The sequence below is a fragment of the Sphaerulina musiva genome (genome assembly GCF_000320565.1).
Source record: "Sphaerulina musiva SO2202 unplaced genomic scaffold SEPMUscaffold_1, whole genome shotgun sequence".
In the NCBI taxonomy this organism is placed as follows: domain Eukaryota; kingdom Fungi; phylum Ascomycota; class Dothideomycetes; order Mycosphaerellales; family Mycosphaerellaceae; genus Sphaerulina; species Sphaerulina musiva.
The window spans coordinates 3485637-3500679 of record NW_016017383.1 but is presented as its reverse complement, the minus strand read 5'-3'; the positions used below and the strand labels follow the sequence as shown (position 1 = coordinate 3500679).

General features: G+C 53.5%; 7 protein-coding genes across 7 annotated transcripts; 4 read left to right on the top strand and 3 right to left on the bottom strand.

Annotated features, from left to right (window-relative positions):
* Positions 1–48: 48 nt before the first annotated feature.
* On the top strand, positions 49–1433 carry SEPMUDRAFT_146480 (uncharacterized protein). Its single transcript, XM_016903677.1, has 4 exons — positions 49–213; positions 346–386; positions 443–610; positions 735–1433. Exons 1-4 carry the CDS (start codon positions 110–112, stop codon positions 1148–1150), a joined length of 729 nt encoding a protein of 242 aa, XP_016765569.1. The 5' UTR covers positions 49–109; the 3' UTR covers positions 1151–1433.
* Positions 1214–1657, bottom strand: SEPMUDRAFT_104698 (uncharacterized protein; the record flags this gene model as incomplete). Its single annotated transcript, XM_016900548.1, has 1 exon — positions 1214–1657. One exon carries the CDS (start codon positions 1655–1657, stop codon positions 1214–1216), a length of 444 nt encoding a protein of 147 aa, XP_016765568.1.
* Positions 1658–2334: 677 nt separating this feature from the next.
* Positions 2335–3445, bottom strand: SEPMUDRAFT_35311 (polysaccharide lyase family 3 protein; the record flags this gene model as incomplete). The annotated part of the gene is made up of 4 exons (XM_016908607.1): positions 2335–2472; positions 2559–2930; positions 3007–3123; positions 3179–3445. The coding sequence occupies 4 exons, from the start codon at positions 3443–3445 to the stop codon at positions 2335–2337; spliced, it is 894 nt and encodes a 297-aa protein (XP_016765567.1).
* A 1900-nt stretch (positions 3446–5345) lies between these two features.
* On the top strand, positions 5346–10070 carry SEPMUDRAFT_146477 (uncharacterized protein). Its single transcript, XM_016903676.1, has 5 exons — positions 5346–6021; positions 6167–6382; positions 6484–6831; positions 6938–7130; positions 7226–10070. The coding sequence occupies exons 1-5, from the start codon at positions 5374–5376 to the stop codon at positions 9997–9999; spliced, it is 4179 nt and encodes a 1392-aa protein (XP_016765566.1). The 5' UTR covers positions 5346–5373; the 3' UTR covers positions 10000–10070.
* Positions 10071–10302: 232 nt separating this feature from the next.
* On the top strand, positions 10303–12568 carry SEPMUDRAFT_146476 (uncharacterized protein). The gene is made up of 3 exons (XM_016903675.1): positions 10303–10425; positions 10489–12339; positions 12397–12568. The coding sequence occupies exons 1-3, from the start codon at positions 10324–10326 to the stop codon at positions 12439–12441; spliced, it is 1998 nt and encodes a 665-aa protein (XP_016765565.1). The 5' UTR covers positions 10303–10323; the 3' UTR covers positions 12442–12568.
* A 202-nt stretch (positions 12569–12770) lies between these two features.
* Positions 12771–14711, top strand: SEPMUDRAFT_146475 (mannose 6-phosphate receptor domain-containing protein). The gene is made up of 4 exons (XM_016903674.1): positions 12771–13221; positions 13281–13779; positions 13844–14318; positions 14449–14711. The coding sequence occupies exons 1-3, from the start codon at positions 12872–12874 to the stop codon at positions 14000–14002; spliced, it is 1008 nt and encodes a 335-aa protein (XP_016765564.1). The 5' UTR covers positions 12771–12871; the 3' UTR covers positions 14003–14318; positions 14449–14711.
* SEPMUDRAFT_130187 (Seleno_W_rel-domain-containing protein) lies at positions 12771–14996 on the bottom strand. The gene is made up of 6 exons (XM_016902345.1): positions 14892–14996; positions 14713–14805; positions 14449–14572; positions 13844–14318; positions 13281–13779; positions 12771–13221 (listed from the first exon to the last, which is right to left on the bottom strand). The coding sequence occupies exons 1-4, from the start codon at positions 14935–14937 to the stop codon at positions 14150–14152; spliced, it is 432 nt and encodes a 143-aa protein (XP_016765563.1). The 5' UTR covers positions 14938–14996; the 3' UTR covers positions 12771–13221; positions 13281–13779; positions 13844–14149.
* Between the last annotated feature and the right edge of the window lie 47 nt (positions 14997–15043).

Genomic DNA, 15043 nt, shown 5'->3' with positions numbered 1-15043 from the left:
GAGCAGAAGCCGATGGACCTTGTCAGCCACGAGCTCCTCATCAAATCATCACGTGGACCGCTGCGTGCTTTGTTCACTGTTACAGTACGGTCGGTATACTTCGTTTCACATGCTCGAGATCGCCGCTGCGAGCTACAAAACCATGGGTCTCTTCAAAACCGTACTGGCGGCCACAGGCTGGACATCGCTGGGTGGCACAGCGGGATATCTGCTGTTAGTCTCCCTCCATCCCGAGCCTCTCTCCCCCCCTTCTTCCACCTACCCAATTATCCGGCTGAGCTTTAGTGGCCGTGGCGTAATAATGCCGACCGACTTCATTCACTAATACTGCATACATGTATCTAGCTGGACGCGTAAGACGAGTATTGTCGACGTGCCGCCCTCGGGTGAGCATTCCCCATCACGTGTCGGAGACACCACCGATCTGATATCATCTGTGTAGACTACTTGTTCAACTCGACGCTCTTCGCACGATACAATCCGAATAATGCGCCTGTCACGCAAGATTTGGCCGTGCGCCGTGTGCCATTGAGCCAGATCAAGCCCGAATTACTAGAAAAGGATGGCAAATTGGCAGAGGCATTTTGCGCTGGCGTGTGGAGTGGTCTCGGTATGTCTTCTCTCTCTATATATATCTATTTTTTTTTTGTAAAAAAACTCCGGTCTATGTATGGCAGGGCGAGTTCGCAGGGGACTGACCAGAAACTTTTTCTCCTGCTTTCCTCCTCCCACAGGCTTCGCATACCAACGCAGATTTCTCGAGAAAAAATACCGCAACGACCCCGCGACGGCCGACCATCTGTGGGACACGCGCGACCTGAAAGCCTCGACGTATGAGGTTGGGACCAAGATCACCGACCACTTCGAAGTGGTCTCCAAGACGCCAGAATCAATTATCGTTCGATGCGGAGATTCGCCTCGCGTGCAAGACGTTCGAGAGAGCGATGGCCTTTTTGAAATGAGTGCTGTGATTCGAAAAGATGAAGGAGTGGCCGTCCTGGGCTTGAAGAGCCTCTTCTACAACGGGCTCGCACAGCCCGACCAGACGGGTACGCCAGGATCGGGCCCCATGGGTACCTGGATTCAGTGGCTGCATCAACAATACGACAAGGTGTTAATGGAGACGGCCCTCAAGAACATCACGCAATAGAAGAGAGAGAAAAAAAAATTGTGGCGTGATGATGCGATGGGACTCGGGGCTTTTTTTCTCTCGTTAGTCGAGAAAGCGAGCGTCGTCGTCGTATGCAAAGCCAGCTGGAGCAGTCTCGAGGAGCGGCGAGTCATCTGTTCGCTTGAGGACCTCCAAGCAAACCGCTCGGACCTTGCTCGTGCACACTTCGCGGATTTGGCCGGTGATGGAGCTGGAAAAGCGCAGCCACGCAGTCTCGGCTGCTTCTAAGATGGCGTCTGCAATATTCTCCACTAAATCTTCTTCTTCTTCTCCTTCTCCTTCTCCATCTTCACGTCCTTCTTCTCCTTCTCGCTCCTCCTCCTGTTCCCCCTCCTCGAGCCTGTCGCCGTTCGGTTCGCCTCTGCCATCTGTCAAGAAAGTACCTTCTGCACCTTGCGATTGCGAAGCTGTGCAATACATGGCCTCATCTCCCACGATAATCGGCAGGCTGCAAAAATCTGTAGGTAACGTATCCAGCACCTTCATCCTTTTTTGTGCCCCTCAGGTCGGTTTGTTCTTTTGCAAGTCTTGAAAGGTAACGAATGTACCTATGTGCCTGGTATTTAAGGTACCTAGTACCTCATGTATGTACCCGACCTAATTATGCAAGGTATCTAGATAAGGTAGGATCTAGGTCGCACCGCGATCGATCTAGCGGTACCTACATCCAGACATGTACATAAAAAACCTTTATTGCATGCATCCGTCGGTCGGCAGTCTATCTCTCATTGTGCATTAATTTGCATAAAGAGGTTTTTTAAACGCCTTTGTTGGCTTTGACTTGTGCTGTCGGGCTGGACTGTTCATGGTCGGCAACAAGCGAGGAATGCAAGATAAGGTACCTACCTACCAGAAAGGTACTCCCCCCGCGGGCCACCCATCGTACTTGCCTTGACAATCTAGGAATCTAGGTACCTACCTGAAGTATCCAATCATCACATGGCTACAACAGACCCTCTGTTGCGAATGCGGGATAACAGCACGATGGCATGAAACAGATCCGGTTGAGGAGGCTTATACTCGCGGGAAGATAAGTGTGAGCACAGCTCGTTCGCGAAGGCGAAGTTCATACACGCTATATATGCTATAATTGACAGATTCGAAGTAAAGTGTTGTTGCAGCGTCAGATTGCAATGGTTTGAGACATCTCCTTGACCTCATACTCAAGCGGAGATATCGCTGGCGGCGTACTTGCAAGCGGCCGAAGGACCACTGCTAATCTCTGTTGGTTCGTCGCCAGTGTCGTTACCCTCGTACTCAACGCAGATGTCGCTGACTCCCGAAGCTTTGATGTTGGTGAACTAAATATCGGAAGATCAGCATATGCCCTGCGGTATGAGTGCAGAGGCGAGGCTCTTTGGGCCGAGCCGTGATGGGATGGACTTACGGTAGCGGTGTCACCGTAGTTGCTGTTGATACCGGCGAGAGACTTGCCATCGGTGGCAGAGATGTTGTCGAAGATCACATGGCGCTCAAACATCGACTTGCAGTTGCCACAGGAGCGGTAGAGCTTTCCGAATGTTTCGACAGTGAAACCAGAGACGCTCAAGGTGCCTCCTCCGTTGTGCTGCAAAACTTTGTCCTCGGCTCCGAATGCTCCACCACCAGAAATCTTGGAGGTTTCGCCAGCTGCCTGTTCCTTGATGGTGAACGCATCTTCGCATACAGCACTCCACCAGACGTTGGTGAGAGAGCAGCTGCCAAAGCAGTGAACGCCCTCGACTTGGTTGGGGCCAATAATCACGTTGGACAGACTGGCCTGGTCAAACAGTCAGCCCAGCTTCTTCGGAGTGTCACGACCCTTACGCGGGTCGACAGTAGAAGGATATGCTCACCCCATTTTCCAGATAGAACACCGCGTCGCTGTCACCACCTTCGGACTGGCCGCTGCAGCTGACACCGCGGTCAAATGCGACCATGCCTCCGTCGAAAGATTCGCCAGCGGCAATGGTCTTGGGAATTCGAGTCAGCAAACGCGATTCACATGAGATGAGAACCAATCCATACCTGGGCTGCCTTCAACACAGAAGTACCAGAAGAAGCAGGCAGGCTGCCGCCGGCGGCAACATTCTCATTCGCCGCAGGGGCGGGAGTGGTCGCTGGGGCAGAGCTTTCATCGTCACTCGTCTTGCTGGCAGCAGTGGAGCTTGCCTTGGCGCTCTTGGTCTTGGTGGACTTAGGCTCGTCCTCATCCTCGTCCTCGTCGTCGGAGTCCTTTGGGTTACGTTTGGAGGCGTATTTCCAGGAGGCAGTACCAGTAGGGAATGGCACCATCCCAGTGCCAGTAGGGACCAGCCCAGTACCAGTAGGAACCAGACCGGTAGGCTTAAAGGCAGGCGCGTGCATACCCTTGAAGTCCCAGTGCGGTGCGGCGTTGGCGCTGAGGGCAAGAGCCATGAATGCGACTGTGTACTGCATCTTGGGCGATGGTGGATGGGGAAGGAAGGTTGGGGCGGGGTGGGAAAGGAATGGGAAGGGAAGGAATGGAGCAAGCGAAACCAGTCGCTAGGTAATGGAGGATGAAGGGGAAGAAGAAGGGACTGTTCTGTCGTTGTGTATTGGTGATTCTGGTCTGGAAAACAACATTACTGACCGCGGGACTCGAGGCTTCTTATGCGCCGTGGAATCCAGTGTCGGCGTGCTCGTGACCGCGTCGACGAGCGATACAAGCGGGAGCGACGCAAGCATGGTGCAACACAATGATTGCAACTCACAGGAGGCGAGGTTAATGTTCCGTCCGTGAGCTGCTGAAGCGTCGCGCGAAAAGTGAGCTAAGAAGGCTTGATACCACCGCCTCGACAGCAACGGCGCCAGGCCAAGACTTGTATACAGTAGCGACGGGACGTTGATTGTATGCGCCATGCGGTCGACTGCTTGTGCTCCCACCAACAATGAAAGCGAAACGCAGCGTCGTCTCCACTCTCCGGTGGAGCAGCTGTCAATGCGAATCGCGGCGGAGCGTCCGAGTCTTGACGTTGTCCGCTTCTCCACCGCTCCACCGCATCCACCGCATCCACCGCACCCACCTCCAGTAGCGACGCCACGGCGGACAATCGTCCGTCGTATGTATTGGAATCTTCCTATCACCTACATGTACCCTACCTGTACCTGTTGCGCGGTGAATTGCGTCCTGCTGGAGAAAGTGTCAAGGCCTTGGCGACCCTTTCATGCGAGGCAAGCACGGCGTTCAGTGTGTTTGCGGTATATGCATCCGGCAACGCACGTCAGAGGAGGCAGAGCAGATGGAAGGAACGGTACCTGACCTCACCTCCTGTACCGTATCTCGCGCCGTGCTCTGTCTCGGGTACCTACCGTAGTACCGTCCACCATGCGGGCCGCGTGAGCGATGTTCTTCCATTTGTCCGATAGTGCTTGCCGACCGACAGTCGGCAGCATGTAGATGGTCTGGCGAGCCTGTCATTTCCACTCTGTATACATGTGACGGGCTGTACTGCACCGGACCTACATGATTGATTGACTGCATGTACAGTGCCTCGGGGGTAGAAGCACGATAAGGTACCGAGGGCCCTTGACGTGGACTAGTACACGTGTGATATGATATGGTGTAAAAGTGTGGGTATCATTGCTGCAGGTCCACAGCTCAGTGGAGCCTGCGGTGGAGTCTGCTCGTGGTGTGAGAGTGAAGTGAGAGTAGTCGGTTTAAGGTATAGTAGGCATTAACCTACTCCGGGCTTTAACTAGGGCCCACCACCACGCTACGGAAAAATGCAGTATTTAGTATGTAATCAGGCTATATGTCAAATGCCAAGAATTGACCCCGATCTGGTGGGTTTGTACTGCCTCAGGCATCACATCTCTCGGTCTCTACATCCGGAGTGGAGGAGGTACGGAGGTACCTATATTGTACCTCTTAGCGATACATGCACAATTGCACATGGACTCTGTTATTTCATTAGGTACCTTCTACCTACATGTACTGTACCTGTACATTCAGTCAAGCACATCCTGCAAAGCGGCGAGCATACAGTAGAACTATCCATGTACCTACAGTACCTGTTTCTCTTGTGAGCCCGCAAGGTAAGGTACTGAGTTTACTACTACATGTGCCTACTGATGGCCTAGGAGGTACTATACTGCCTCGCTTGCGCTTGCGCTTGTGCCCCACTCCACACTACCTGTCTGCGCCAACAACAACAACGACAACCACCACTACATCACCATCTCTCGTCCTCCATGTTACCATGCCAGAGACACAGGCGCCGGCTGCAGACAGCCCCCTGCACCATCTCCCTCCCTCGCAACACCAGCAACCGGTGCTCAATCTGATCCACGTGGGCCTGCGCGAGGCCAGTCTCGACTCGCCCACTTTCCGCTGCTCGGCCCTGCACTTTGCAGACAACATAGATGCCGTGGAGCGATGGCTCGATGGCTATCTCAAGGCTGCCTCCCGCCTCGTGGCCGAGGTGTCGGCTCTGGAGGCTGCCGTCAACTCGTTCTTGACCCACTCCATGCCACCCGCTCCCATCAGCGAGGCTGTCCTTGACCACGACTACACCCTGCTGGCGACGCGTCGATATGGCGAAGGAGCGCGAGAGGTCTGGGGTAATACGTTGCGAGGCGTGAAACGCTGCGATACCGCTGTAATTGAGCCCATCAGAGGCTTCCTCAATCAGGAACTGCGCGTCTTCAAAGAATCGAGGCGCGCAATGGATAGTGCACAAAAAGCATTCGATGCTGTGCTCAACCGCTATGCGGCCCAGAGCAAGGGTAAAGAGGCTTCCTCACTGCGCGAAGAGGCTTTTCAACTCCATGAAGCACGAAAGCTGTATCTCAAGGCCAGTATGGACTTCTGTGTACAGGCTCCACAGCTACGTGCATCGCTGGATCAGGTAAGCACGCTCTGTGACTAGATAAAATCTCATCAACGCATGCTCGCCAAGATACCTTTCGCCCCCGCACGCCAACACATCTGTGAGGCTCCTAAGGGATGTCGCAGAGCCATCATGGAGCAGTCAAGCCTAATCCGTTGTATAGCTCATCGTTCGAGTCTTTGCAGATCAATGGAAAGAGATGCGTCAAGGTCGAGAGTCCAGCATTGCCACATTTGCGAAGTGGGGAGCCGAAATGGAACGTGTCCGTGGTTGGAGCAGAGAAATGGAAAATTCAGAGCGGGCTTTCAAACGTGAGCTCCTCACGGCGCGGAGGCTGATCGAGGAAGCTGCCGAGAAGAAGAAACGACCATCTCGGGAGGTGAGTCCCCTGCTGTGCTCCTCGGCGGTCATGTTGGGCTGAGCTACCACGGCCCGGCCTGCGAACACCACATGGCTATACTAACATCTACACTCTCGCAGTTGGAAGATTATGCTGCATCAACTGTACCGTACCTAGGCACCGGGGCCTCTTCTGCCACTGGTGCTGGTGGCAGCTCGCTTGATGTGGCTGAGAAGCAAGGATGGCTTTTCTTGCGCACTAGCACGGCCCGTCCTGCGAGAACAGTATGGTCGCGCCGATGGTTCTTTGTGAAGAACGGCATATTCGGATGGCTCGTTCAAGGCACGCGCTCTGGTGGGGTTGAAGAGAGTGACAGAACCGGTGTTCTTTTGTGCAGCGTACGCCCTGCTTTCCAAGAAGAACGTCGTTTCTGTTTTGAAGTCAAGACCAAGGACCAGAGCATCATTCTTCAAGCAGAGACGCAACAAGTGAGTACATCTCCATCTATGGCCGCCAGTCTCTCATAAGCTACCTATTGATGCAGCTGTACCCACAGGCAGGCCACTGCCACACACCTTCTGACATTTTTTGCAGGAGCTCACCGAGTGGATCAATGCATTCGAAGTGGCAAAGAGGAAGGCTCTAGATGATCCCGCCAGCACCGAGACTTCATCAGCGGCTCATGGGATTGACCCAGCGTTTGCCATTAGTCCTCCAATGGCACCGGAATTTGCTGCCAAGATTGGCGACGGTCATGCAGCACAGACTAGCGAAGACCTTGGACTTGGTAGGTGCTACTTTCTCTTGCCCACAAATCCAGATCGAGCTGCGTATTACGGGAAAGGATGCAGCGTGAGGAACGATGTGGCTGACCCCTCATAGGACTCGCGGCCCCGGAAAGAGAAGGTACAGGCTTGGGAGTAGCTAACCGCACTAGCTTTGATGTCAACCCTCGACGAGTAATGAGTCTGGAGCGAGACGCCGAAGGGGGCCTACGGGAGGCCTCGCGCGACCATGCCGCACGCCTCATACAAAAGCTCGATCTGCACAAGAGATCTACAGCTTCGTCTCAAGCAAGCCAAGGGTCGACACCAGGCGGCGGCGGCATCGCCAGCCTCATCTCAGCGAGTCACAACATCTTACCCGTTGGCCCTGGTGCTGCAGATGGACCAAAGCGGAATTTTACGATGCCTGCTAGCATTCAGCCAACCAGTAGCTTGGCACCTTCCACACTTGCGAACCCTCCCGCCGCTACTAATCTAAGCCACACTGCGGTTGTTGTTAGTGGCGAGAGAGGCCTCAATCTTGGCCGTACTGATGGCTCCGGTGTGCCCTCGGGCATCCTTGCTAACTTGTGGGGAAGTAACAATTGGGGCCATATCAACCGCTTAGGTCCCGATGACGATACGTCGCAGCCATCTAGTCCCAGATTGCGCGCGATGTCTATCTCACAAGACGACTCTGTTGTGATGGACGGTCATGACGCATCCGATCCCAACGACCCCTTGGCATCAGGGTTGGGTTCTGTTCTGGGACATCGGAAGAACTTGAGTGTCGGTGGTGAGATCAACTTACCTACACCGAGGACGGCCAAGCATGACGCAGCAGCCTCAGTTGTCGGCGATGACTTTCCAGCACTCTACCCACTGCCTCTGAAGGCGCAAAATGCGCAGTTCCATACGCTTTTCCCTGCAGTCCCCAAATCAGAAAAAGTGGTACTAGTTTTCCGCGCGACGTGGAATCCGAATGATCAGCAGGAATTTCCTGGCCGCGTCTATGTCACCCACAGGGAGATTTACTTCTTCTCCAACCATTTGGGCTTGGTGCTGATTACTGGCGTCAGTCTTTCGACGCTCGATGAAGTCACGGCAGCACCAGGCAGAGATTGTGATTTCATCTATCTCCATCTCCGGGAGGGCATCCGCCAAGACGATGCGCGTAGAATCACAATCAAGATTTTCCTGGAACCACTAAGGCTCTTGCAGCGTAGACTCAATTTTCTGGTGCGCAATGCTCGTTCGGATGAACCAGAAAGTCTCGAAGAGATCCTGAGGATTCTGATCAAGATGGAATCCGACCCACTGCCCCGGAGGTCCAGCGTCGACAGCTGGGAAGATGTCATCTATGAAGCTGAAGACTCCGGTCAGGGTAATCTGATGACTCCCGATCGTCGTCGTGTCCGTAATCTGAAAGCCAGCTTACGAATCGACGGAAGCCTTTATGGAGAAGCGGCAAGGACAGGGCGAGAACTACAAAAGTTCAAACTCCCCGCACAGGCAGTTGTGTATGCGCCTTCCGGAATGCAGAGCAGCGTGTCCCGAGACTTCAACGTGAGCGCCAAAGCACTATTCCATGTTATGTTTGGGGATAAGAGCGCCGTCTTCCAATTGCTATATGCAAACCGGCGGGCCACCAATATCTTGCAGACACCCTGGACCAAGACCGACCAGGGTCATTGGAACAGGCGATTCACGAGCCAGGATCAATCGCTGGCGGACACACAAACCATTGACATCTTCAACGACCATCTCTGCTACGTGGTCACGAGTAACACGCAGCCCTGGCGACAGCCTTATGGAAACTCGTTCGCCTTGACGACTAAATTTGTGTTGACGCACACGGCCAAGTCGAGGTGTAAACTCGCCATCTTTGAGAAGCTCGTCTGGCATAAATATCCGCCAATGCCGTACCTCAAACATTTGATAGAGAGACAAGCATACAACTCGTTGGACGCGGACGCCTTGGACCTGTCGAATGTGGCGATGGACCAAGTAGCCAAGCTTGGTAATCACAGCAAGACTAACAAGGCAGTCGACATCTTTGGCAGTGTTGGACAGCAATCTCAGGCCGCCCAAATTGACAGCAGTCAGGTGCCGAACGGTGCGTTGCCAGTTATTGGCGCAGCCGCAAACAAACCCATGGGCATTGCCCAGCTGGTGTGGAATGACCTCTTTGCTCGCACGCTTAGTGCTTGCAGCCTGCTACTCGATCTGATGATTGCTGTCGGCAAGGGCGCAGTATCTCTGTGCAATGCGCACACCCTGCTTGTTCTGGTACTGTTCATCTCGGCGCTTTACAATGGATGGCATGCGTACCGCGATGGCTTAGTGTGGTATCACGATCGAAGTGCGACACGGTTCATGGCGAGGATTGGTGTGGCACCAGACGCGATGATGACCAAAGGCGTCTATCTCAACGACATCGTTGATGAGCTGCTGGCATCACAATCTACAGTCAATGACACCCTCCCAGTGCAAACGAGCAGTGATACTGGCCCACGAAGGACATGTCGAACCACGTTCCATGAACAGCTCACGACTTCAAAGTCTTTGACGCGAGGCCCATCTTTGGGCGTGAGTCTCCAACAATCCCGAGACTCATTAGCGAAGTATAGGCATGACTTACTTGTCGCTCTACGCGTAATCAACCGCATTGAGAAGGACGTCGTGTCGGCGGAGTTTGAGACCTGGGTACACTCGGAGGAGCAAAAGTGCGAGCGTGTCGAGAACATGCTACGCCAATTGAGTGAGAAAGAGCCCAACTCGAAAGGAAAGAAAGCCGTATACATGGCAGAGCTGGGTGAGGACTTCGCAGAGTACTGCCACAGTTGCCGGATCGAGGCTTCGTCACTCGACACCGGTATCCTGCTAGCATGAAGAAGAAGAAGAAGAAGAAGAAGGACAACTTATGGTGCCTTGTAGAGCTACCCCGAATAAACAATGCTTGGCGTGTTTTTGTACCATGTGAATAATACCAGGTACCTTTGGTGTACATGTAATTGTAGGTAGAGGCAGGTACGGTATCCTTCGTGTCTCGTTCGTAATGTCCTCTGGACAGCTAACTCTCGTTGATTGGCGGAGGGCGCGGAAGACCGCCGACTTCTCACATTGGCTTCACAACTTCGAGCGAACCTTAGGTACCTTACATACACATTCCCTTTGAACCTAACACTTCTCCAACACAGATATTGCCAGCTCAACATGCTGCGCATAGCTGTAGCTCGAAGCGGCAAGTGCCTAGAGCATGGCATACGCGCCGGAGGGGCTCGCCAATGGCAGTCGCAGCGGCTGCAACCTCTAGCAGTATGTTGAGCAGCAACCACAACCACCACTACCACAGCACGCTGACCACGCACTTCTCCGTAGAGAGCATATGCCGTTCCCGCCCCGCCGACGACTGACAAGGTCGTCCTACCCGGCAGCGACAGCAGCACGACCGCAGGAGTACCGAAGCCTCCAGTCCTCCCGTCGGCCACCACCACCTCCTCCTCCTCCATCACGCCCGAACAGTCGCCGTTGACCCCCCCTACTCCTACTCAGGTCCAGTCCAATCCTCCCGCGCCCTCGACCACCGTCGGCAATCTCCCTCCCACTGGCACGGGCACCGCAAAGACAGGGCCCTCGTCAGCTCCTCCGCCCCCTCCCAAGAAGAAGGGACGCTTCCGGCGCTTTCTCTTCACCCTCATCATCTTGTCTGCGCTTGGTTACGGTGGAGGTATCTATTATTCGCTCATCAATGACAACTTCCACGACTTCTTCACGGAATACGTCCCATATGGCGAGGATGCCGTGTCATACTTCGAGGAGCGCGAGTTCCGCAAGCGCTTCCCGAGCTCCTCGTCTTCTTCCTCCAACAGCTGGCCACAGACCCGCGGCGAGAACAAGGTGACCATTGGGCGGCAGAGTGGCATCAGCCCGCGTGTGGCCAAGGCAGAGAACGATGGCGGTGATGTGGGTCTCCGAGGCAGACATACCAGTGCTCTCGCAGAGAATGACCCAAAACCGGCACCCAAGATGCAGTCTGTGAAAGAGCCCACGAAGCCTTTGACAACAGAAGCCTCGCCGAAATCCCCTGCTAAGCAAGTCGGGCAGTCTTCTGAATCCGTTACGGCCCAGCCAGCACCCACACCCGTCCCCACGATCGATCACCTTAGCGCGCCGGAGGCACATGAGCCCGCTGTGCAAGAGGCGATTAAGCTGGTCAATGGCATCATAACAGCCATCAACAACACACCTGATTCCTCAAAGTTTGGCTCAGTCCTCGCACAAGCCAAGAGCAATCTCGATAAGGTCATAGAAGAGATTAAGCTTGCAAAAGCCAAAGCTGCGCACGATGCCGAGACCGAGATCAAGAATGCCCACCTGGAGTTCGACCAGGCAGCCAAAGAACTCGTTCGGCGGCTAGAGGGCGAAATGCGCGATCAGGAAACGCGATGGCGTGAAGAATACGAGCAGGAGCGGGAAAAGCTCAGTTCGAGCTATCAGCACAAGCTGTCCGCGGAATTGGACACTGCGAGGAAAGTCTACGAGCAGAAGAAACAGAACGAGCTTATTGAGCAGGAGATTTCTCTGCAAAAGAAGTTTATGGAAAGTGTCCGAAGCAAGGTTGAGGAAGAGCGCGGCGGCAGGCTTTCTAAACTCGATGAACTGTCGGGCAGTGTCGCGCAGCTCGAGAAGCTGTCATCGCAATGGAATGAAGTTGTCGATGCGACCTTACAAACACAACATCTTCAAGTGGCCCTGGAAGCTGTGAGAGCCAAGCTGCAGGCATCCGACACTCCCACGCCATTCATCGACGAGCTCGTGGCACTAAAGGAGGTCAGTAAGGACAACGATGTTGTCAGTGCTGCTATCGCCTCGATACATCCTGCTGCTTACCAGCGTGGTATTCCATCGCCTGCGCATTTGATCGATCGATTCCGCCGTGTAGCGTCAGAGGTCCGGAAGGCAAGCCTCTTGCCAGAGGACGCTGGAGTGGCTAGTCACGCTGCTTCTGCAGTCTTGAGCAAATTCATGTTCCAGAAGAAGGCTGATCGCGGTCTGCCAGAGGGAGATGACGTGGAGGCCACACTCGCGAGAGCAGAAGTTCTACTAGAGGAAGGCGATCTAGATGCAGCCGCACGCGAGGTGAATGGACTCAAGGGCTGGGCGGGTGTATTGAGCAGAGACTGGGTGGGAGAATGCAGACGAGTGCTCGAAGTCCGGCAAGCAGTCGATGTGAGTATACTTGCCCTTCCGTACACGATCATGTGCACTGGCTAACTACGAATGCAGGTCATATCTGCGGAAAGCAGACTACAGAGTCTGCTTGTCGGGTGAGGCTCCATTTTCTTCGTGTCCGCTTGTAGCATATCGACTCCAGACCGTGTATAGCAGAATAGAAGATCTTCAGCATAACGAATGAATGCAACATGCACTTGTGAGGTTGCCTCTGTGCTTATTACAGCCTGCGTTTCACCAACTGTACATGTTGCGTCGTTATAGCAAGGGAGCAAGGAAGCAAGGTTGTGGCTGGGTGGATCTGATAGGCAGACCCTGCGTCGCAATGCGGGCAAAAGTTGAATGGTGCACACCTCCTCCGTATAGTTAGTTCTAGCCAGGTTTGTAGCAATGTGTCCCTCCCATCTGATGTTGCGACAATAATAATACTCGTACGTTGTACTCACCATCGAGGAATTGGACGTACCTGAAGAGTCATATATATACTCATGCCTCGCTTGCGGTAGCACGGTCCAAACGCGCTCGCACTATGAAGCTGCCCCTAGCCTTCTACCTTGCCTGCACCGCCGCCATAGCGTCCGCCGCCGACAGCAGCAACAGCAACAAGAACGCCGACAAGCCTTGTACGATTACGTCTCCGACCACCGGTTCGTTCTTCGACCTGTCGTCGTTACTCATTCCCGATCCTGTCACTTCGAAAGCGAAACATCCCAAAGAGCACAGCTGGAATGCGACTGGCTACGATGTCGGCTACAACTTCACCGTCAACTTCTGCGGACCTGTGGTAGAGCCCATCGAAGATGTCGTGGGCGTGGACAAGAATGTCTGGCGGAACGTGAGTGCTTTCTACAGGAAGGGCGACAAGGTGTACAGTCTTGGGTGAGTGCGGCTACAGAACTAGGCGCAAGCGAGAGCAGCCGATTAACGCGCGCTTTCAGGCAACAGAACTCGGAACTGGTCATGAGGGGGAGGAAGCTGGTCTTGAACTATACAGATGGCAGCCCGTGTGAAGAGGCCCGCGAGAGGAGAGCGATGATGGGCGAGAATCTGCAGCAAAGGGCTCTCGCTGATGATGAGGGCAACAACAAAAACAACGATACTATGAAAACAACGACCAGTAGTGTGAGGAGGAAGAGCACCGTCATCAGCATGCTCTGCGACACGGATCCTCTTGCACCTCCTTTGAAACTCAGCTTCGTGGGCACCATGGACGAGTGCACCTACTTCTTCGAAGGACGATCTGCCGCGGCATGCGCCACTGCGAACACGAGTAAAGCCACGCTCAACCCGGCCGGAGTCTTTGGCGTGATTGTCGTGATAGCCATCATGGTCTACTTTGTGGGAGGTTGCGTGTATAATCGCGCGGTATTACAGCAGCGAGGGTGGCAGCAAGTGCCCAACTACGGCCTGTGGCAAGGCATCTTCAGTTTCTTCAGAGTACGATGCCGCAGTCCGTTCAGACGGCGAAGTCGGTTCTGAGTATGCTGACTTGACCTCTTAGGACCTTTTCATCATCCTCACCTCATCTTGTGCGCGATACACGCCATCGCGACGAGGCTACCATCGAGTTGGACAGGACGGTGGTATTGGAGGTCGCGGGCGCGATAGTGACGCCGAGAATCGGCTGATCGATGAGCTGAATGAAGAGTTTGATGACTGAATCAGATCTTCTTTGACTACCCTATACACGTCTTATGGGATGGAGTCTTTGCAGTTCAAAGCCATTACTACAGTCCACCGTGAATTTTTATATCATTTGCTCATGTCATTGCCTGCTGCGTCTTCGAATGCGAGTCATGATGATGGTCTACTTGCAATCTTCGCAAACCTCTGCAGTTCCCTTTTGCTGCACTTCAGGCTCATCATGATCATCATGATCATCACTGTTCTTGACCTTATTCGCGGGCGTGTCCGAGTGACCGAGTTTCTTCTCCGGCTCAATATAATTTCTCACTCGTTGCTTGAGGATTTTCGTTCTTTGAAATTTTTGCATCACCCGTTAGTTCAACAACTCCTCTTTTATTTTTCTCTCATCCTCCCCCTCTCTCACGCACACATTGAGAGATGATGCTACAACATTAAATCAAGGCCGTGGTCATATCTTACTCGGGAAATCCCCCCTCCGTTTTCCGATCCCAAAGTACCACATCCTTGGCCTCGTCGGGATCATCTCCCATCTCCAACTGCGCCTGTGTCGGCTTGTACGTCAGATCCACAGTGAAGATGCCTCCTGTATTGATTTCATGGCATTATAGCACATCTGTTAGATTCATCATCATTCTCTCCCTCAATTCGAGTATATCGTGAATGAAATGAACACATTCATGCGCGCGACAGAGAGATCGAAGAAAAAAAAAACAAGAAACAAACCTGTGGCGGGAATGAGGGCAATTTCGCCGATCGTGGGGCCAAATGTTGAAAACAGTTCTTGGGCATAGTAGGTGGCGCGAAGCATCCATTTGCCTGTGGATTGAAGGAGATGTGATGGCTTTCTTTTAGCTTGTGGTTTGACCTTACCTACTTGGATCTACTTCTGAAGAAGTGCTTACATTGTGTGCAAAAGGTGATGCTGATTTTGGGGAGTCGGCTGGACATGCTGGTCGTGTTGTATACACGTACCTCCGAAGACAGGGCGCGAGAAGATATTTGAGAAGGTGGTGTAGTGATGAGGTGAGGTGAAGTGAGGTGAAAGTACATGGCA

Bases quoted from the DNA above. Each gene is read 5' to 3' on its own strand.
- SEPMUDRAFT_146480 (XM_016903677.1), top strand. From the start codon at position 110: ATGCTCGAGATCGCCGCTGCGAGCTACAAAACCATGGGTCTCTTCAAA. The intron at 214-345 runs GTTAGTCTCCCT...ACATGTATCTAG, and splicing joins GGCACAGCGGGATATCTGCT to CTGGACGCGTAAGACGAGTA. The intron at 387-442 runs GTGAGCATTCCC...TCATCTGTGTAG, and splicing joins TGTCGACGTGCCGCCCTCGG to ACTACTTGTTCAACTCGACG.
- SEPMUDRAFT_146477 (XM_016903676.1), top strand. From the start codon at position 5,374: ATGCCAGAGACACAGGCGCCGGCTGCAGACAGCCCCCTGCACCATCTC. The intron at 6,022-6,166 runs GTAAGCACGCTC...TCCGTTGTATAG, and splicing joins TACGTGCATCGCTGGATCAG to CTCATCGTTCGAGTCTTTGC. The intron at 6,832-6,937 runs GTGAGTACATCT...CATTTTTTGCAG, and splicing joins TTCAAGCAGAGACGCAACAA to GAGCTCACCGAGTGGATCAA.
- SEPMUDRAFT_146476 (XM_016903675.1), top strand. From the start codon at position 10,324: ATGCTGCGCATAGCTGTAGCTCGAAGCGGCAAGTGCCTAGAGCATGGC. The intron at 10,426-10,488 runs GTATGTTGAGCA...ACTTCTCCGTAG, and splicing joins AGCGGCTGCAACCTCTAGCA to AGAGCATATGCCGTTCCCGC. The intron at 12,340-12,396 runs GTGAGTATACTT...CTACGAATGCAG, and splicing joins AAGTCCGGCAAGCAGTCGAT to GTCATATCTGCGGAAAGCAG.
- SEPMUDRAFT_146475 (XM_016903674.1), top strand. From the start codon at position 12,872: ATGAAGCTGCCCCTAGCCTTCTACCTTGCCTGCACCGCCGCCATAGCG. The intron at 13,222-13,280 runs GTGAGTGCGGCT...GCGCGCTTTCAG, and splicing joins GACAAGGTGTACAGTCTTGG to GCAACAGAACTCGGAACTGG. The intron at 13,780-13,843 runs GTACGATGCCGC...TTGACCTCTTAG, and splicing joins GCATCTTCAGTTTCTTCAGA to GACCTTTTCATCATCCTCAC.
- SEPMUDRAFT_130187 (XM_016902345.1), bottom strand. From the start codon at position 14,937: ATGTCCAGCCGACTCCCCAAAATCAGCATCACCTTTTGCACACAAT. The intron at 14,806-14,891 runs GTAAGCACTTCT...TTCAATCCACAG, and splicing joins CATCACCTTTTGCACACAAT to GCAAATGGATGCTTCGCGCC. The intron at 14,573-14,712 runs GTTTGTTTCTTG...AAATCAATACAG, and splicing joins TGCCCTCATTCCCGCCACAG to GAGGCATCTTCACTGTGGAT.